At 45.9% G+C, this 14,279-nt stretch overlaps 1 protein-coding gene across 1 annotated transcript in view; it reads right to left on the reverse strand.

Annotated features, from left to right (window-relative positions):
- NCKAP1L (NCK associated protein 1 like) overlaps positions 1 to 14,279 on the reverse strand; it is a 1,588,380-nt gene that overhangs the window by 1,408,783 nt on the left and 165,318 nt on the right. Inside the window, exon 6 of the mRNA XM_078688681.1 lies at positions 7,805 to 7,895. Within this exon, the coding sequence (XP_078544807.1) occupies positions 7,805 to 7,895 (91 nt within the window). The remainder of the gene's footprint in view (positions 1 to 7,804; positions 7,896 to 14,279) is intronic.

Below are 14,279 nucleotides of genomic sequence, written 5' to 3' on the forward strand. Positions count from 1 at the left end.
TTTCTTTGGTTCACCATGTCAGTCTTTAAAATTGCCTTTACTTTTGGAACCTAGTAAGATTTCTTTAAAAAACAAGTTGGAAAGGTACTGTTTTCATTATGAAGAACACTTGAATCGTGACCTTGTTTCCAAAATCGGGAACCGGTATGTATGCAGTTTGTAAAGTTTTTTTTAAATTGTGACACATGTATAAGTAAGGGAGTATGCTAGTTTAGAACGTTACTAAGCCTCACTCCCTCCTTCTTTAATGTAAATGTTCTCCTACATGTAACTCTCTGATATACACTCATCCATCTGGCTCCAATGTGCTCTATCTGCTCTACAAAGAGAAGCTGAATACATTCATGGAAATTGAAAATATACTGCTGTTACCATGTCTCTATGAGCGTAATGTGAATCGCAGGGATTATTACCTAAAAACTGTTGTATTGCTTCTTCTTACATCTTGGGGTAAAGTTAAATAAATCGGTTTAATTGAGTAACATCAGGTTTGTTTTCTTTTTATTTATTGAAAGAGATTTATGTTAAAATGATGGTATTCTATTCTTAAATAGATTAATAAGATTATTTCAGTTGCAAAATAAATGTCATTTGCATTTCTTTGGTGTGCAAAAGACTATCACATATTTTCCAACGTACTACCCATAAACCATGTGCAATCTGTTTTTGTAATATTATAGTTTAAATGTATACCTTGTGAATCCCGACCCATTTTATATATTTTTTTACAGGCATCGTGCAAAACTATTAATTTGGTTTCAAACTAATACTCAGTTTTTTTTAAACTTGAATATTAACATGCTTACACACCCAATAGGCCCTAAACCTATTGCACCTCGTCCTGCTTAATCTGTAATTATAAATTATTAAATTAATACTCAGGTATTTATTTATATTTCAAAATGCATGAATATTTACACACTTACCTACCCACTGCCCCTATACCTTCTGCACCCCTTCACAGTATTTTTAAAATTTATTTAATAGGCATCATGCAGACCTATTCATTTGGTTTCAAATTAATACTCAGTTCTTTTTTAAAAAATACGTGAATATTAACATGCTTACCCACCCAATAGCCCAAAACTGTCAGGGTTCATATCCGGAATTGCGCCTACCTAACTTATAAACTACATCTCCCAGGATGATTACCGGCAAAGAGAGGATTTAGGTGGGTGCTGCACACAGGAAGATGCACGTAATATTGTTTCCGGTTTCGTTCTCTGTCGGCTGAGAGAGGTCGCCATAGGATCCCGTGAGGTTGGAGATCCTTTCCTGTTCTTGGTTTTTGTCTCATCTATCTGTGAGTACCTTGGGGATTTTCGTTAATCAGGGGCAGAATGCAGCGGTATCCTTCCCGCGCATTGCCGTTGCACTCACTTGTGCTTCGACGGAAGTTCGGCTGCTATTGCGGAATACTGCGGTGTCTAGCAACGCGTATTGCCATACAGTCGGGGATATTCTTCCTTGTTTATTTTCAGGCAGCGAGTGTAGTGGAGGGTTACTGCATACTTCCGTGTGTCGCCTCAGTTTTTCATTGCCTCTGAAATTGTTCTTGCAGCGGAGTAAGGCGGCGGTCACAACCGCGTACTTCCGTGGGCATTAGCATTTATCTAATATTTGATCTGGGACAACAGTTCTACCTATATAGAAGGTGGTAATCTACCACAGATATTCGTTACATTTTGATGATATTTTCCTTTGCTCCTCGTGTGTTCTGTATGGGGAAAATACAAACCTCAGCCTTTTCATTTTGGAACATAAACAACTTTACAGAGGTGATGTTTAACCCTGTGTCAAGAACATTTATGCTGAGGTGTTTAGCGTTCATTCATTATTCATGGAATTTCATAATGTGTCAGCTACTAAACTACTAAGGGTAGGTGATACTTGACAATACGTGCATATTTAGAACCCTAAGAGTGACTGGTCTTGCATTTACGTTCTGGATGCTCTCATTACAGGTCTGAAGTATTCAACACCAGATGAAGCCTATATACCTTGCCTAGAGCTGGTATTTTCCCAGGTATACATGTGGGGTTTTTCTAGTGAGAATTATATGAGAGTAGAAGATATTCTTGTTTTAACCCATTGCCTTTGTTGTTTCAGGTCCTATTCCCCTGCTGTCCCTTCCCCTACCTTTCCCTCACCTGATAATTCGAAAACCCTGTGGATAACTCCATGTAAGGGACTTGGTAATGTCAGGAGGTGGACCATTTATTCTACTGCGACTGAATCCTGCGGAGCAGGGCCTGACAAAAAACTATTACACCCAGTCCTGACAGTATACTGCTTAATCAGTTAATTATAAATTATTAAAATAATACTCAGGTATTTATTTAGGTTTAAAAATACCCGAATATTAACACACTTACCCACCCACTTCCCCTATACCTTATGCACCCTGTAGTGTCCTGCCAGGACACAGTCTAGTTGTTCATAAGTGTAACCCTACACTGAACACCCACCCACCACAGACGTCACTGGGTCAGGTGACTCTGTTAATAAAAGAACCCGAGCGCACGTGCTCGTGGCCAGAATTACTATCCCCAACTGGTGCCCCGTGTCGTCCTTTACTCCACCATGCGGGCCTAGGGCCCCACCATTACATTGGCGACGAGAGCGGACGCTAGCCACGCGTGCCGCAGCTGAAAAACCCAGAAAAAAAAGGAGGGAACTGCCCATGCGAAGGGCACCCCCTCGAGGAAGCAGCGCCGGCCGCCGAGAGGCCCACGGGGCGTGTGACGAGCCCCGGGGCCAGAGGGAAGGAAAGAGGTGGCCGGGAGCCGACCCCGCACCTAGCGAGCCCATCGTGAGCTGCCCCCAGCCTGGGGGTGAAGTGAGATCCAAGCGGTGCCCGCCCGCATCAACCGCGACAGAGTGCCCCAGAAAGCGGAGACCCCTGCGGAGCCCAGCCGCGGGGTTGAACAAGGCCCGTAGGCCGGAGGTGAGCCTAGGCGATATAGACTGCCTGGGGGGGCCGCGTGAGCCTGAAGCGACCCCCATGATCGGTGGACAAAACGAGGCCAGCGGAGCCCACCCGCGGCCTGCTAAGAGCATCCCCGGCCCCCGCCGCGCAGCGTGAGCAGTGTGAAGCTGCGGCGGCGGGAGAACAATGAAAGCGGAGCCCACCCGCTATAAACATAAACTGTGACCCAAACAGCGCGAGTGGCGCCAGACATTGTCCCTGCATTAAAGCAAGACTCGCAGAGCCCACCCGCGGCCTGCCTGCAACACCTCCTGTCCCCGCCGCGCAGCGTATGTGGAGTGAGGCCGCGGCGGCGGGGAGAAGAAACTTTAAAGGTGAGCAATGCCCGCAGCGTGTGAAGAGCTGCCGGGCGCTTGAATAAATGAAGCGGAGCCCACCCGCGAGTGTTCAGACCCCTAAGCGCTGGACACGCTACATTGCCGAAGGGAGGAAAGGCTCCAGCAGCACCGACTCCCCTCCCCGCCGCGCAGCGTGAGGAAAGTGAGACTGCGGCGGCGGGGAGCATAAGCGCAAAGAAAAACGGCATCCGGACTGTGGCCAAACAAAGAGAGACATCCTCAGCACCTGCCCGTACCTCAGCACAGCGGGAAGACACCGGCAGCAGCGCCAGCCCTCCTCTGCCCCGCACAGCATGTGAAATGAGAGGCTGCTGCGGGCGGAGGTCACGAGGAGATAACAAGGAGTGGCACCAACGGCCCGTGGTGAGAAAGGCCTGCTGCAAGGGACAGGAAGGGCTCTGGAAAAGAAAAGAACCCGAACCCACACACACACAGCCTGGAGAGAGAGAGAGCGTCTGCTATCAGGGGCCGTGTGTATCACAGAAAGGGAATATGTGCAGATGAGAGAGGAGCTCGGAGATGTGCCCGATCATGGGGGAATAAGTGGGAGACCCTCAGGAGTCCAGAAAAGCAAGCGCGAGTAGCCTGCACGGAAAGAAAAAAAACACGAAACCTGCAGCGTGAGGGAAGCTACTGGGTTCTTCACGTGTGAATGTGTCCAAATACGGCCGGCAGCGCCGTGAACTGCACTGTGGAGCCCCCCCACACACACACTGATTGTGGTAATACTGTGACTGCATGAGAAGCCCCAACTGAAGACAAAGGAACTCGTCGGAGCAGGCTGGGGAATACTGGAGCTCCGTGAGCAGCCGGGACCAGCAGCGAGTAAGGTCCCTGGATGGAGGTTCCACAAGTTACCCTCCACTGCCATCTAGTGGCTTTTGTCTAGCACTACACAATAGGAGGGAAACAAGGCATGGTGCAGAAGTATCTGTTTTACAAATGAGGAAAGTACAGCACATGACTGAAAGGCGCAGTCCACCAGGGGAAAAGAAAGAGAGGTCACTGCAGCCCTGCACTAGTGACCCCAAGCGCGCCACAGCAAAGCAGACTCCCAGCAGGGGACAACAGGCTACAAAGCACGCAAAGATCCAAGCAAGGAACAAAGGTCAGCACAGCGCAGGAACGCGCCAGAAACGCAGGAACATACCACAAAGCGCAAGAACGCGACAGGAGTGCAAGAACTCCACACCCGCACGCCAGGACCACACAGGACTGCGCCGGAACGTGCCAGGAGCGCCAGGAATCAGGAGCGCCAGAGTGACGCTGCACAGCGACACGCCAACGCCACGGGACAGCGCACAAAGGTCCCCAAGAGAGGCAGCGATGTCTCGCAGCAACCAGAGCGCCATCGTCAACACGCACGGCAACATGCACCAGAGGTGCACCAGGAGCGGTGACGAAACCCTCCTCCGCGCAGACAAAGCTGTGACGGTGAATAGCGACCACGAAGAAGATAGCACAGTACGACGACTCATGCCGAAGATGAAAGCCGACCACCCAGTCTGGTCGCCAAGGGAAGAAAAGAAGCAACAGAGAAGATCGCGACAAATGGTCCAGTCAAAGAAGAGAAGAACACCATGCCGGAGAGCTATGCTCAGACCAGAAAGAAACAGGTGGAGTGCACGCTGCCTGGGGAAGACTGGTCGGGAAGGCCAACGACAGCAAGAGGACCAGACCACGTCGCAAGAAGGAACATGGAAAGGAAGGGCGCGACGCCATAAAGAAAAGGAAGAAGGGACAGTAGAACCAAAGGAACCCGACAAGACAGGAGAGTCACAATGGAATTGACCAAGGAAGGGTATCCTGATTGAAGGCAATAGAAATGATCAAGTAACAGGAAGATACGACGACAGATAGTCACCAAGCCAAGACAGTGTCCTACCACATGGACAAGACCAAGGGGACGACATGTAGAGGGCCCGCTACATGGAGAAGCCTGGTTAGCATGTATAATCAAGAAAGAAGACCTGACCGCGTCGAGGAAGAGAACGAAGAGGAAGAATGGAGTATCACAACATCACTCCACAGAGGAAGAGAGAGTACCACAGCACACAGGAACATCGGTGCTGTCCAAAGAGCATTGCAACAGTCAGCACACAGGAACATCGGTGCTGTCCAAGGAACATCCCAACATCCGTGTGGATCCCAGTAATCCCTACAACCTGCATTCGAGGAGACCAACCACTGAAGAACCGTATGGGTGCCCCGTGAACCTGAAGCTTGCCGAAGCAGAGCATACCCGAGCACTAGACAATCCACCCTTGTGGACTACACAAGACTCGACTGTGGCCATGTCCGAAGTTCCGCAGCGACCCGCACAGCCCACGCGATCAAGTGGCAGTCCAGGGGACAAGGGCCTCGGCCGCATGTCCTGTGAGAGAGGAATCCGGATGGGAGAGGTGCAGCAGCGGCAGCTCCACGACAGGCAACAGGAAGCACGAAGGCCCCAGGTGAACACCTGACACAGAGAAACGGCCTGGTGAAGACACTGAACCCATGTCCTAACGGCAAGAACATCTTGGCGGATGACATCAACACCCCCGAGGACATCATGAGAGACTTGGCGGTGAGTCCGTTGGCAGTTCCTCAGCGACGCTTTTGCGCGGCTCATGCGAAGCCCCGCACGGTCCACCCGGTCCCATCGTGTCCGGCAAGAGGGTCCTCCCAGCGTCTCTAGTGAGAGAAGAGTCCAAGCAGGAGAGGCCAGTCTTTGAGGCTCCAGTGAGAGAGGAGTCCGGCAAGAAAGGCAAGTCGGAAGTTACTTGGCCGGACGGAGGTGTGAAGGCATCAAGATCAGCAAATCCAAAGAAAGACCTCTCGTGCCGCAGTCGTCTCCAACAACCAACAAGCGTTGTCATCCACTGGACTAGGAACACCTGTGAGACCCCTCAAGGGTCACACCCATTCTGCTCCCGATGCTCCAAGTGATGAACACTGTATATAAGCATCAACACAGCAAGACAAGGATGATCTGAAGTACACCGCTGAGGTGAAGCTCATCTGACTGACTTTGTAGTCCTGGAACTTTCAACATTCTCCCAGCTGATCGCCTGAAGAAGATCTGTTGGGGCTATCAAATGTTATTGTTCTGTTTTCTTGCAGGTTGGACATTCGCTTTTCCTTTCATTAAATTTTGGGAGGGATGTAGTGTCCTGCCAGGACACAGTCTAGTTGTTCATAAGTGTAACCCTACACTGAACACCCACCCACCTCAGACGTCACTGGGTCAGGTGACTCTGTTAATAAAAGAACCCGAGCACATGTGCTCGTGGCCAGAATTACTATCCCCCAACTGGTGTCCCGTGTCGTCCTTTACTCCACCATGCGGGCCTAGGGCCCCACCATTACACACCCGTCCCGTTATTTTATTATTTTCTTTAATAGGCATCATGCAGATCTATTTATTTGGTATCAAATTAATATTCAGGTACTTTTTTTTTTTTAAACAACTGAATATTAACATATTTACCCATCCACAGACCCTAAATCTCCTACACCCCGTCCTGAAAGTATACTGCTTAATCTGTCCATTATAAATTGTTTTTGAATTAATACTCAGGTATTTTCAAACAAACATGAGTATTAACATACATACCCATCCACTGCCCCTACACCTTCTGCATCCCGTTGTGCTTTTTTTTAACGTACATCATGCAGAGCTATTTATTCGGTATCAAATTAATATTCAGGTTCTTTTTTTAAATTAGGGGAATATTAACATGTTTACCTACCAATAGCTCCTAAACCTCCAGTGCCCCGTCCTGAAAGTTTTACTGATTAATCCCTTGATTATAAATTGTTATTAAATTAATACCCACATTCTTTTCAATACCTGAATATCAACATACTTACCCACACATAGGCCCTAAAACTTCTGCATCTCAGATTGTAAATACACTGTTTAATCTGTTTATTCGTCCTGTTTTATAGTGTAACACTGCCACGTGGTGTTCAAAATGCATGGTAAAGTCCTGCGATAAGACTAGCGTGGAAATAGTCTAATCGAAGTATAAAATGTGTGGTAAATATACGGAGTAAAGGCTGTTTCCCAGGATATAAATAGTTTCTGCATGGTGTCACAGCATACACAGAACTTTAGTTATGAATGATCTGGTAAGTTCAAACACATAATAGAATTCTTAAGTAATACCATAACTAATTCAAGGAAACAATTCATGGCAATGGCAAATAAATCACTAATCTCTGGATATTAAAGAATTTTGCTTGGAAAAAACACCTGAACGTTTCTCTCATAAACATTTCTATATATCGCTTTACATTCCTTTGTCATGAAGATAGTAATCAAAAATGCCACCAATCATTTTTGCAATCTAATGTGTAAACATGAGTGAATGGCATTCATATCTCTTGAGGTGCTGTTATGGTAAGAAAGGCTGCTTTGCTCAGAACTTCATTTTGGCACAGTAATCTCTCCCTCCCTCAGGTGGTCCAACTCCAGGTGCACATAACTCACCTTTGTATGCGGTCCAAACTCCTCACTTAACTTTTTCAGTGGATTATCGTATTCCAGGACCATCTGTCCCAACCTGGGAAAGCTTGACTCACTAAAATTGAACACCAAAAGTAGAGTGTTAACAAGAACTGCTGCTATTTCTTTTCATTTCTTTACAGGGTTTACGCCACATTATCTTATGCATATCTAATACAAAGTAGCCTTTTCAAGATTAGACAACATGGTGGACACCAAAGTATATCTGGTCATATTTGCAAGCATGATATTTTGTATTTGTATTTTTCTGTTCGCAGCCATCTCAGTATAAGACACTGTGGGGCAGATTGATGTTAACTGGCGCATCCCCAGGGATGCGCCAGTTAATGTGCGCCACAGCTCCGCCACCCATGGTGCACCGCATTTACAATGCGGCGCACCATGGGGCAAAAACGGCACAGATGTGTAACGCATCTGTGCCGTAAAGGCGGCGCATTGCTGGAGTTGCGTCGCAAGCACGACGCAGCTCCAGCTAGGCTCGGGGGGTGCCCTATCTGACCAATGCTGCATCAAGACCTACGCCTGCTTCAAGCAGGCTCAGGCTTTTGACGCAGCATTGGCCTGAAAGTGACTGAGTGAAATCTTATAGATTTCACTCAGCCACTTTTGCGAGGCACACCTGCCCCGGAACGCCCACACTGCGCCGGAACGCCCACAAGCGGCACAGGGCTTTACAACGTGACGCATTTGCCTAGATGCGTCACGTTGTAAATCGTTCGTAGGGATGCGCCACGTTTACGCCGCCTTGCGTGACGCAACAGCGGTGTAAACGTGGCGCAAGGGCCTCATAAATCTGCCCCTGTGTATAGAACACCATTTGGACAAAACAACTGCAATAGGTAGAGGTAACACGTAAATGGAGGTAAGTAGAACATTGTAACAGAATATGATAAATGCTAGTCAGGGGTTGAGTTACATATATTCTGAAGAAGCATGTTGAGTTTGAGGGCTGCTTGGAGGGTGTTAATGATAGTGGGTGCTCAAATACTAGGAAGGTATAGAGTCAATACAAAACTGTGTAGGAGGTGCTAAGACAAAGTTTGTTAAGGCATGGAAGAGGGTAATTGTTGTTGTTGAGGAAGATAGCGTATGCGATGTAAAAGTATTTATTTATTTATTTATAAAGTTTTATATGGCGCGAACACGACCCACAAGGGTATTGGAGCGCTTTACAATATACAGTTATTAAACGTTAGATGGTTGAGGTAGTATAGATACATTCGGTATTCTCCATTCAGAACAATAGAGATAGATAGTAATATATGGATAGCATAGGTGTCTGGTAATCAATAAAGAATGATCCACACACCGCTACTAAATATTAGGAGGTTGAGGGAGCATATTTACATTTGGTAATCGTCAATCAATACAAAAGAGGTAGGCAGAAATAAATGGGCAGCATAGGTGACTAGTAGTCGACTTAGCATTAAAGTATTAGGGGGTGAGTTTGTTCATTAGAAGCATTTATATTTCTTTTTTTGAAGGAGGTAAATAAGGGGATTCCACGTATCACTGGCGGTAGGGAGTTGCAAATCTTCGGTGCGATCCATGAGAAAGCTCTGCAACCAGTTCTCTATGTATGGAAGGATTGTGGTTTTAGTAGTAGTGATCTCACACTTTGCAATTGCCTGCATCCTCCAGAATGCTCTAGCTTTAGTGCTAAGTAACTGGGGGTATTGCTATGCAGGGCTTTGTGGGCCATGCAGGTGATCTTTAGGTGTATTCTTGCCTCATAAGGCAGCCAGTTCAGAGCTTTCAAGGTCAGAGAAATGTGGTTATTTCTTTTAGTTCCTGAGACCAATCTGGCCGCAGCGTTAAGCGATGCCCTCATTGGGGCCAGCTTGTATTTGGGGAGACTGCATAGAGTGGTGCTTCAATATAGCAATCTTGGTAACACTAGAGCTTGTACTACCATTTTAATGTGCTCTGTGGTAGAAATAAGTTTAAGTTTCCTTAGTATACTCATCTGGTCATTGGCTCCCTTGGTGGCATTAGTGATTTGCGCCTGCATGTTCAGGTGTTTGTCTATGTGACTCCCAAGGAGTTATCAGAGTCGATGATGTGGGGAGCCCAGTCAAAGGAAGTTCGATGTTTCAACCATATATCTATCTTAGGTGTGTGGTTGGGTGGCGAGATGAGCAGGAATTCAGTTTGTTTTGGTGCTGAGCATGAGTTGGTTGCCAGTGAGCCAGCTTTGAGTATTCTGTAGAAAAGCATTGAGGGAGATAAAGTCTTCTGGTGAGGAGATTTTCATATACAGTTGGGTGTCGTCCGCGTACAGGTGATATAGAATGTTCGCAGAGGTCAATGCGTTTGCCAGGGGCTCCATGAGTAAATTAAAAAGAATGGGTGAGAGTACTGATCCCTGTGGGACCTCAATGGTGACCATGAGGGTTGAGAGAGTGAATGCTTCAACTTGATTCTTTGTGTTCTATTATTTAGGAAGGAGGTGAACCATTGTAATACTGGGCCAATAAGGCCCATTCTTTGTTCCAGTAGGGATAATAGGTTGTCATGCTTGACCGTATTGAAAGCGGAGGATAAGTCAAGAAGTATCAATAGGCATGATTCATCGCGGTCTAGCATTTTTTGTATGTCATCCATTATGTGCAGATTCCGTGCTGTGGCCTTGATGGAAGCGGATTGGTGTTTGTCTAGGAGGTTGAAATTCTCGATGTGGTTATATAATTGTATTTTAACACATTTCTCCAGCAGTTTTGCCAGGGTGGGGATGTTGGATATAGGGTGGTAGTTGTTGAGATCTGAAGGGCCGGAGTCGGATTTCTTTAGCATGGGTGTGACCTGTCCTACTTTAAGACAATCCGGTAAGGAGCCTTGACTCAGAGATGCGTTTACAATCTTTGACCATAGGGGTAGAATAGATGTTTTTATCATTTAAAATAAAGAAGGAGGTAGGGGGTCAGAGAAATGATTGGAGGGAGTTAATTGCTAGAAGAGTGTTATATATTTCTTGTTTAGGGATGGGCGAGAAGGAGTGCCAAGAGGCATTGTTTTTTGGGGTTTCCGACAGAGTACTAAAATGGACCTTGATCTGAGAGTAAAATTTAGTATCATGAGCAATAGGTTGTGGAATGGCCTTTGTCTTTTCTAGGAATAAATTGGCCAGCTCATCGCAGTTAGGTGTAGCCAAATTCTTTAGTTCCAAAGATTTAGGCTTGTTGCGCGCTTGTTGTTTGATGATTTTGAATAGATTTTTTGGGGCGGTTATTGGCTTGGTTTAGATGGGTTTTGAAAAAATCTGCCTTGGCCTTTAGGATCTTTCTGTTGTATGAGTTACTCAGCACTCTGAGGTGTTGTAGGTGATCAGTGAAGGGTGCTGATTTCTATAGATGCTCAGCTGATCTTAGCTTGCGCCTATCAGAGTTCAGGTTCTCGTTGATCCATGGTTTAGAGATTTTGGAGGAAACGTTTTTTTCTTGTACGGGAGTTGTGAAATCAAGAATTTCAAGCATAGTGGAATTGTAAAAGACTGTTAGGTCATGGGCGTCACTCATGTCTGTTGTGGGGATTAGGGTGGAGTTGCAATGCTTTACCAGGTCGTTGGGGTTAATATTTTGTATAATCCTTTTCCATTGTTTTGTTTTTATGAGCTGGCCCGATTTTGGAGCTATCTCAATATTGATAGTAAAGACAATGCTGTAATGGTCCATCCAGTCACATGGGGTGATGGATTCTAGTGATACAGTGCTCGTTATTGCTATGATAAGGTCTAATGTCTCTCCCTTGTTGTGTGGTAGACTGTCACAAAACTGGGACAGATTCTGATCTGACAGAAAAGATTTAAGACAGCTTACACCATGATCATTTGAATTGTTCCAGTGGAGATTGAAGTCACCCTGGAAAATCTGTGGCACTTGTGAGTTGTCATTGGATGTAATGACTTCCATTGTCTCATCGATGAACATCAGAATATCACCCGGGGGTGGTAGATTGTGTGAAGATTGCTGGCGAGGTGCTTATTATCGGAGATGTTGATACATAGATATTCGCAGGAGGATAAAGAGTTGGAATCCGCTTGATTGACTGAAATTGTATTTCGATAAATGCAGGCTAGCCCGCTGCCATGTTTCATATTTCTGTCTAGGTGGACTAAGTCGTGAGGCACAGATGGATTTGTGAACAAGAGTAAAGAGCTTCTAAAGGGTTGTGTAGTGTCAGACTCATAGCTGTGTAACATGGAAATTAATATAGGTAGATTGAAAAGAGGTTGGATATTAATGTTTAGGCTTCAACTTTTCTATGGTGAACCAATAGTTTCAATTTTTCAAGTTAGAGCATGTCCTTTAAATAAAATTCATGAACTTTTGTCACATGAAAAACATAAGCTTAAAAACAGAAGAAATTCATCAGCTGGGAGGTTAACGTATTGGAGTGTAACTGTAACAAATACCTAAAAATCCCTGCTTTTAGTACAGCCTTAGAGCCTGACATAGCTGTGTTAGAAATGGGGGTCTCTTGTTAGCAGGTTTGTACCCTTTCCAAGTAGGGAACCTTCCTTCTAGTCAAGGAAAGGGGATTACACTTCTAAAATAAACCCTGCTCACTCCCTTGGTAGCTTGGCATGAGCAGCCCGGCTTTTCTCAGAAGCATTTGCACATAGCACACAGTAATACAATGAAAACACTGCAAAAGGACACCACATCAGTTTTAGAAAAAATAGCCAATGTTTCTCTGTGTAAAACGAGGAAAAAAAAATCCAACAAACAGTAAAAAAGATATTAATTTTGCAAGAATAGACACAAAATACAGTTCCTTGAAGTCAATAGCTCCGTCCGGGGATATAACAGCATCGTGAACAAACAATTTTAACAGTTCAGGTCGACCATGAGGTCATGGGCCAGATACGGTGTCGGGAAGACCTGCAAACAGTACCTTGGAAATGCAGGGTGTCGTGGACCTGTTGATGAGGTCTGAATAGACGTCGGCAGGAGTTGGGTCCGGAGCTCGGTGCAGGAGTCATCAGGCCCTTAAAGTTACATGTGCTGCGGTTTGAATTTCATGAGGGTTTACAGTCAGGAGTTGTGGAAAGGTCAGTGCAGACCTTTCACTACCCAAGAGAGAAGCACTAACTGCGGGCCAACCCAACAAAGCAACACACAGCAAAGGGGCAGTACTCCTCCTGGCAGCTCTTCTTCTTAGCAGGTTCCTTAGTCCAAAAGAGGTCTAAATTTCAGGGGTTTTAGGTCAAATACTTATACTCATTTTCCCTGTGAAGTCTTTGTTCAGAAAGTCTCTCTGGCTCAGCAAAACCAGGTGTGTCCTCCTTGGCTCAGCCAAACTACAGCGCGGGGAAGCAGAATTGTGCAGAGCAGCCACAGCCTATTCAGGTGTCCGTGACAACTCCTCCCACCACTCTATTCCAGGATGGCCCATCAGCATATGCAGGATACACCTCAGCTCCCTTTCTGTGAGTGTCCGGTGTGGATACACAAACAGCCCCTCTCAGTCTAAACCTATGTGGTAAATCCACAAGCAGGCAGAGGCACACAGGATGGTTATGCAAGAAAATGTCCACTTTCTAAAAGTGGCATTTTCAAACACACAATTTAAAAACGACCTTTCCTAAAAGATATGTTATAAAATTCTGAGCTCATGGAGCCTAAACTCCACTTCTCTAACTTTTTCCAATTAAAAGTTACACTTGTAAAATGTTACAAGGCAGCTCCAATAATCACCTTTGGGAAAGACAGCTTTTCAATAGTTAAAAACAAAATGCATAGGATTCCATTATCAGGACAGGTAAAACTCACCAGCACATGTCCTACCTTTCACATAGACTGCACCCTGCCCATGGGGCTACCTTGAGCCTACGTTAGGGGTGACTTATATGTAATAAAAGGCAGGGGTTAGGCCTGGCAAGTGGGTGCACTTGGCAGGTCAACATGACTGTTTAAAACGGCACTCAGAGACACTACAGTGGCAGCTCTGAAACACATTTGAAAGACTACTTGTGTGGGTGGCACAACATGTGCTGTAGGCCCACTAGTAGCATTTAATATACAGTCCCGGGCATATGCAGTGAATTTTACTAGGGACTTACCTGTACATCCAACATGCCAATCAAGGACAACCAATTGCACCTTAGCACTGAATTGCAGTGTAAAGGTGAGCAGAGGCACTAAACCAGCAAAAATGAAGTTCAGCATGTCATCAAATAGAGGAGATCAGAAAGCAAAAAGACAGAAAAAACACACCAAAAGATGCCAGATCTAAGAAGCAGGCTCTACTGGCCATTAAAGGTCCTCTCCAGCGTTTAACAAGGGAGCAGTCCTTTAACGTCCAGTAGAGCCCGCTACGGAGGGCTTTGAGGCTATTAGAACAATAGAGGGCAGAATGTTCTCATTTGTAAAACAAAGGCCTCATAGAGCCCGAGCGTATTGAAATCCCCTCCGGCTCCGTGAGGCCTTTGTTCAGAGCA

Source organism: Lissotriton helveticus, chromosome 1_1 (assembly GCF_964261635.1).
Source record: "Lissotriton helveticus chromosome 1_1, aLisHel1.1, whole genome shotgun sequence".
Classification (NCBI taxonomy): Eukaryota; Metazoa; Chordata; class Amphibia; order Caudata; family Salamandridae; genus Lissotriton; species Lissotriton helveticus.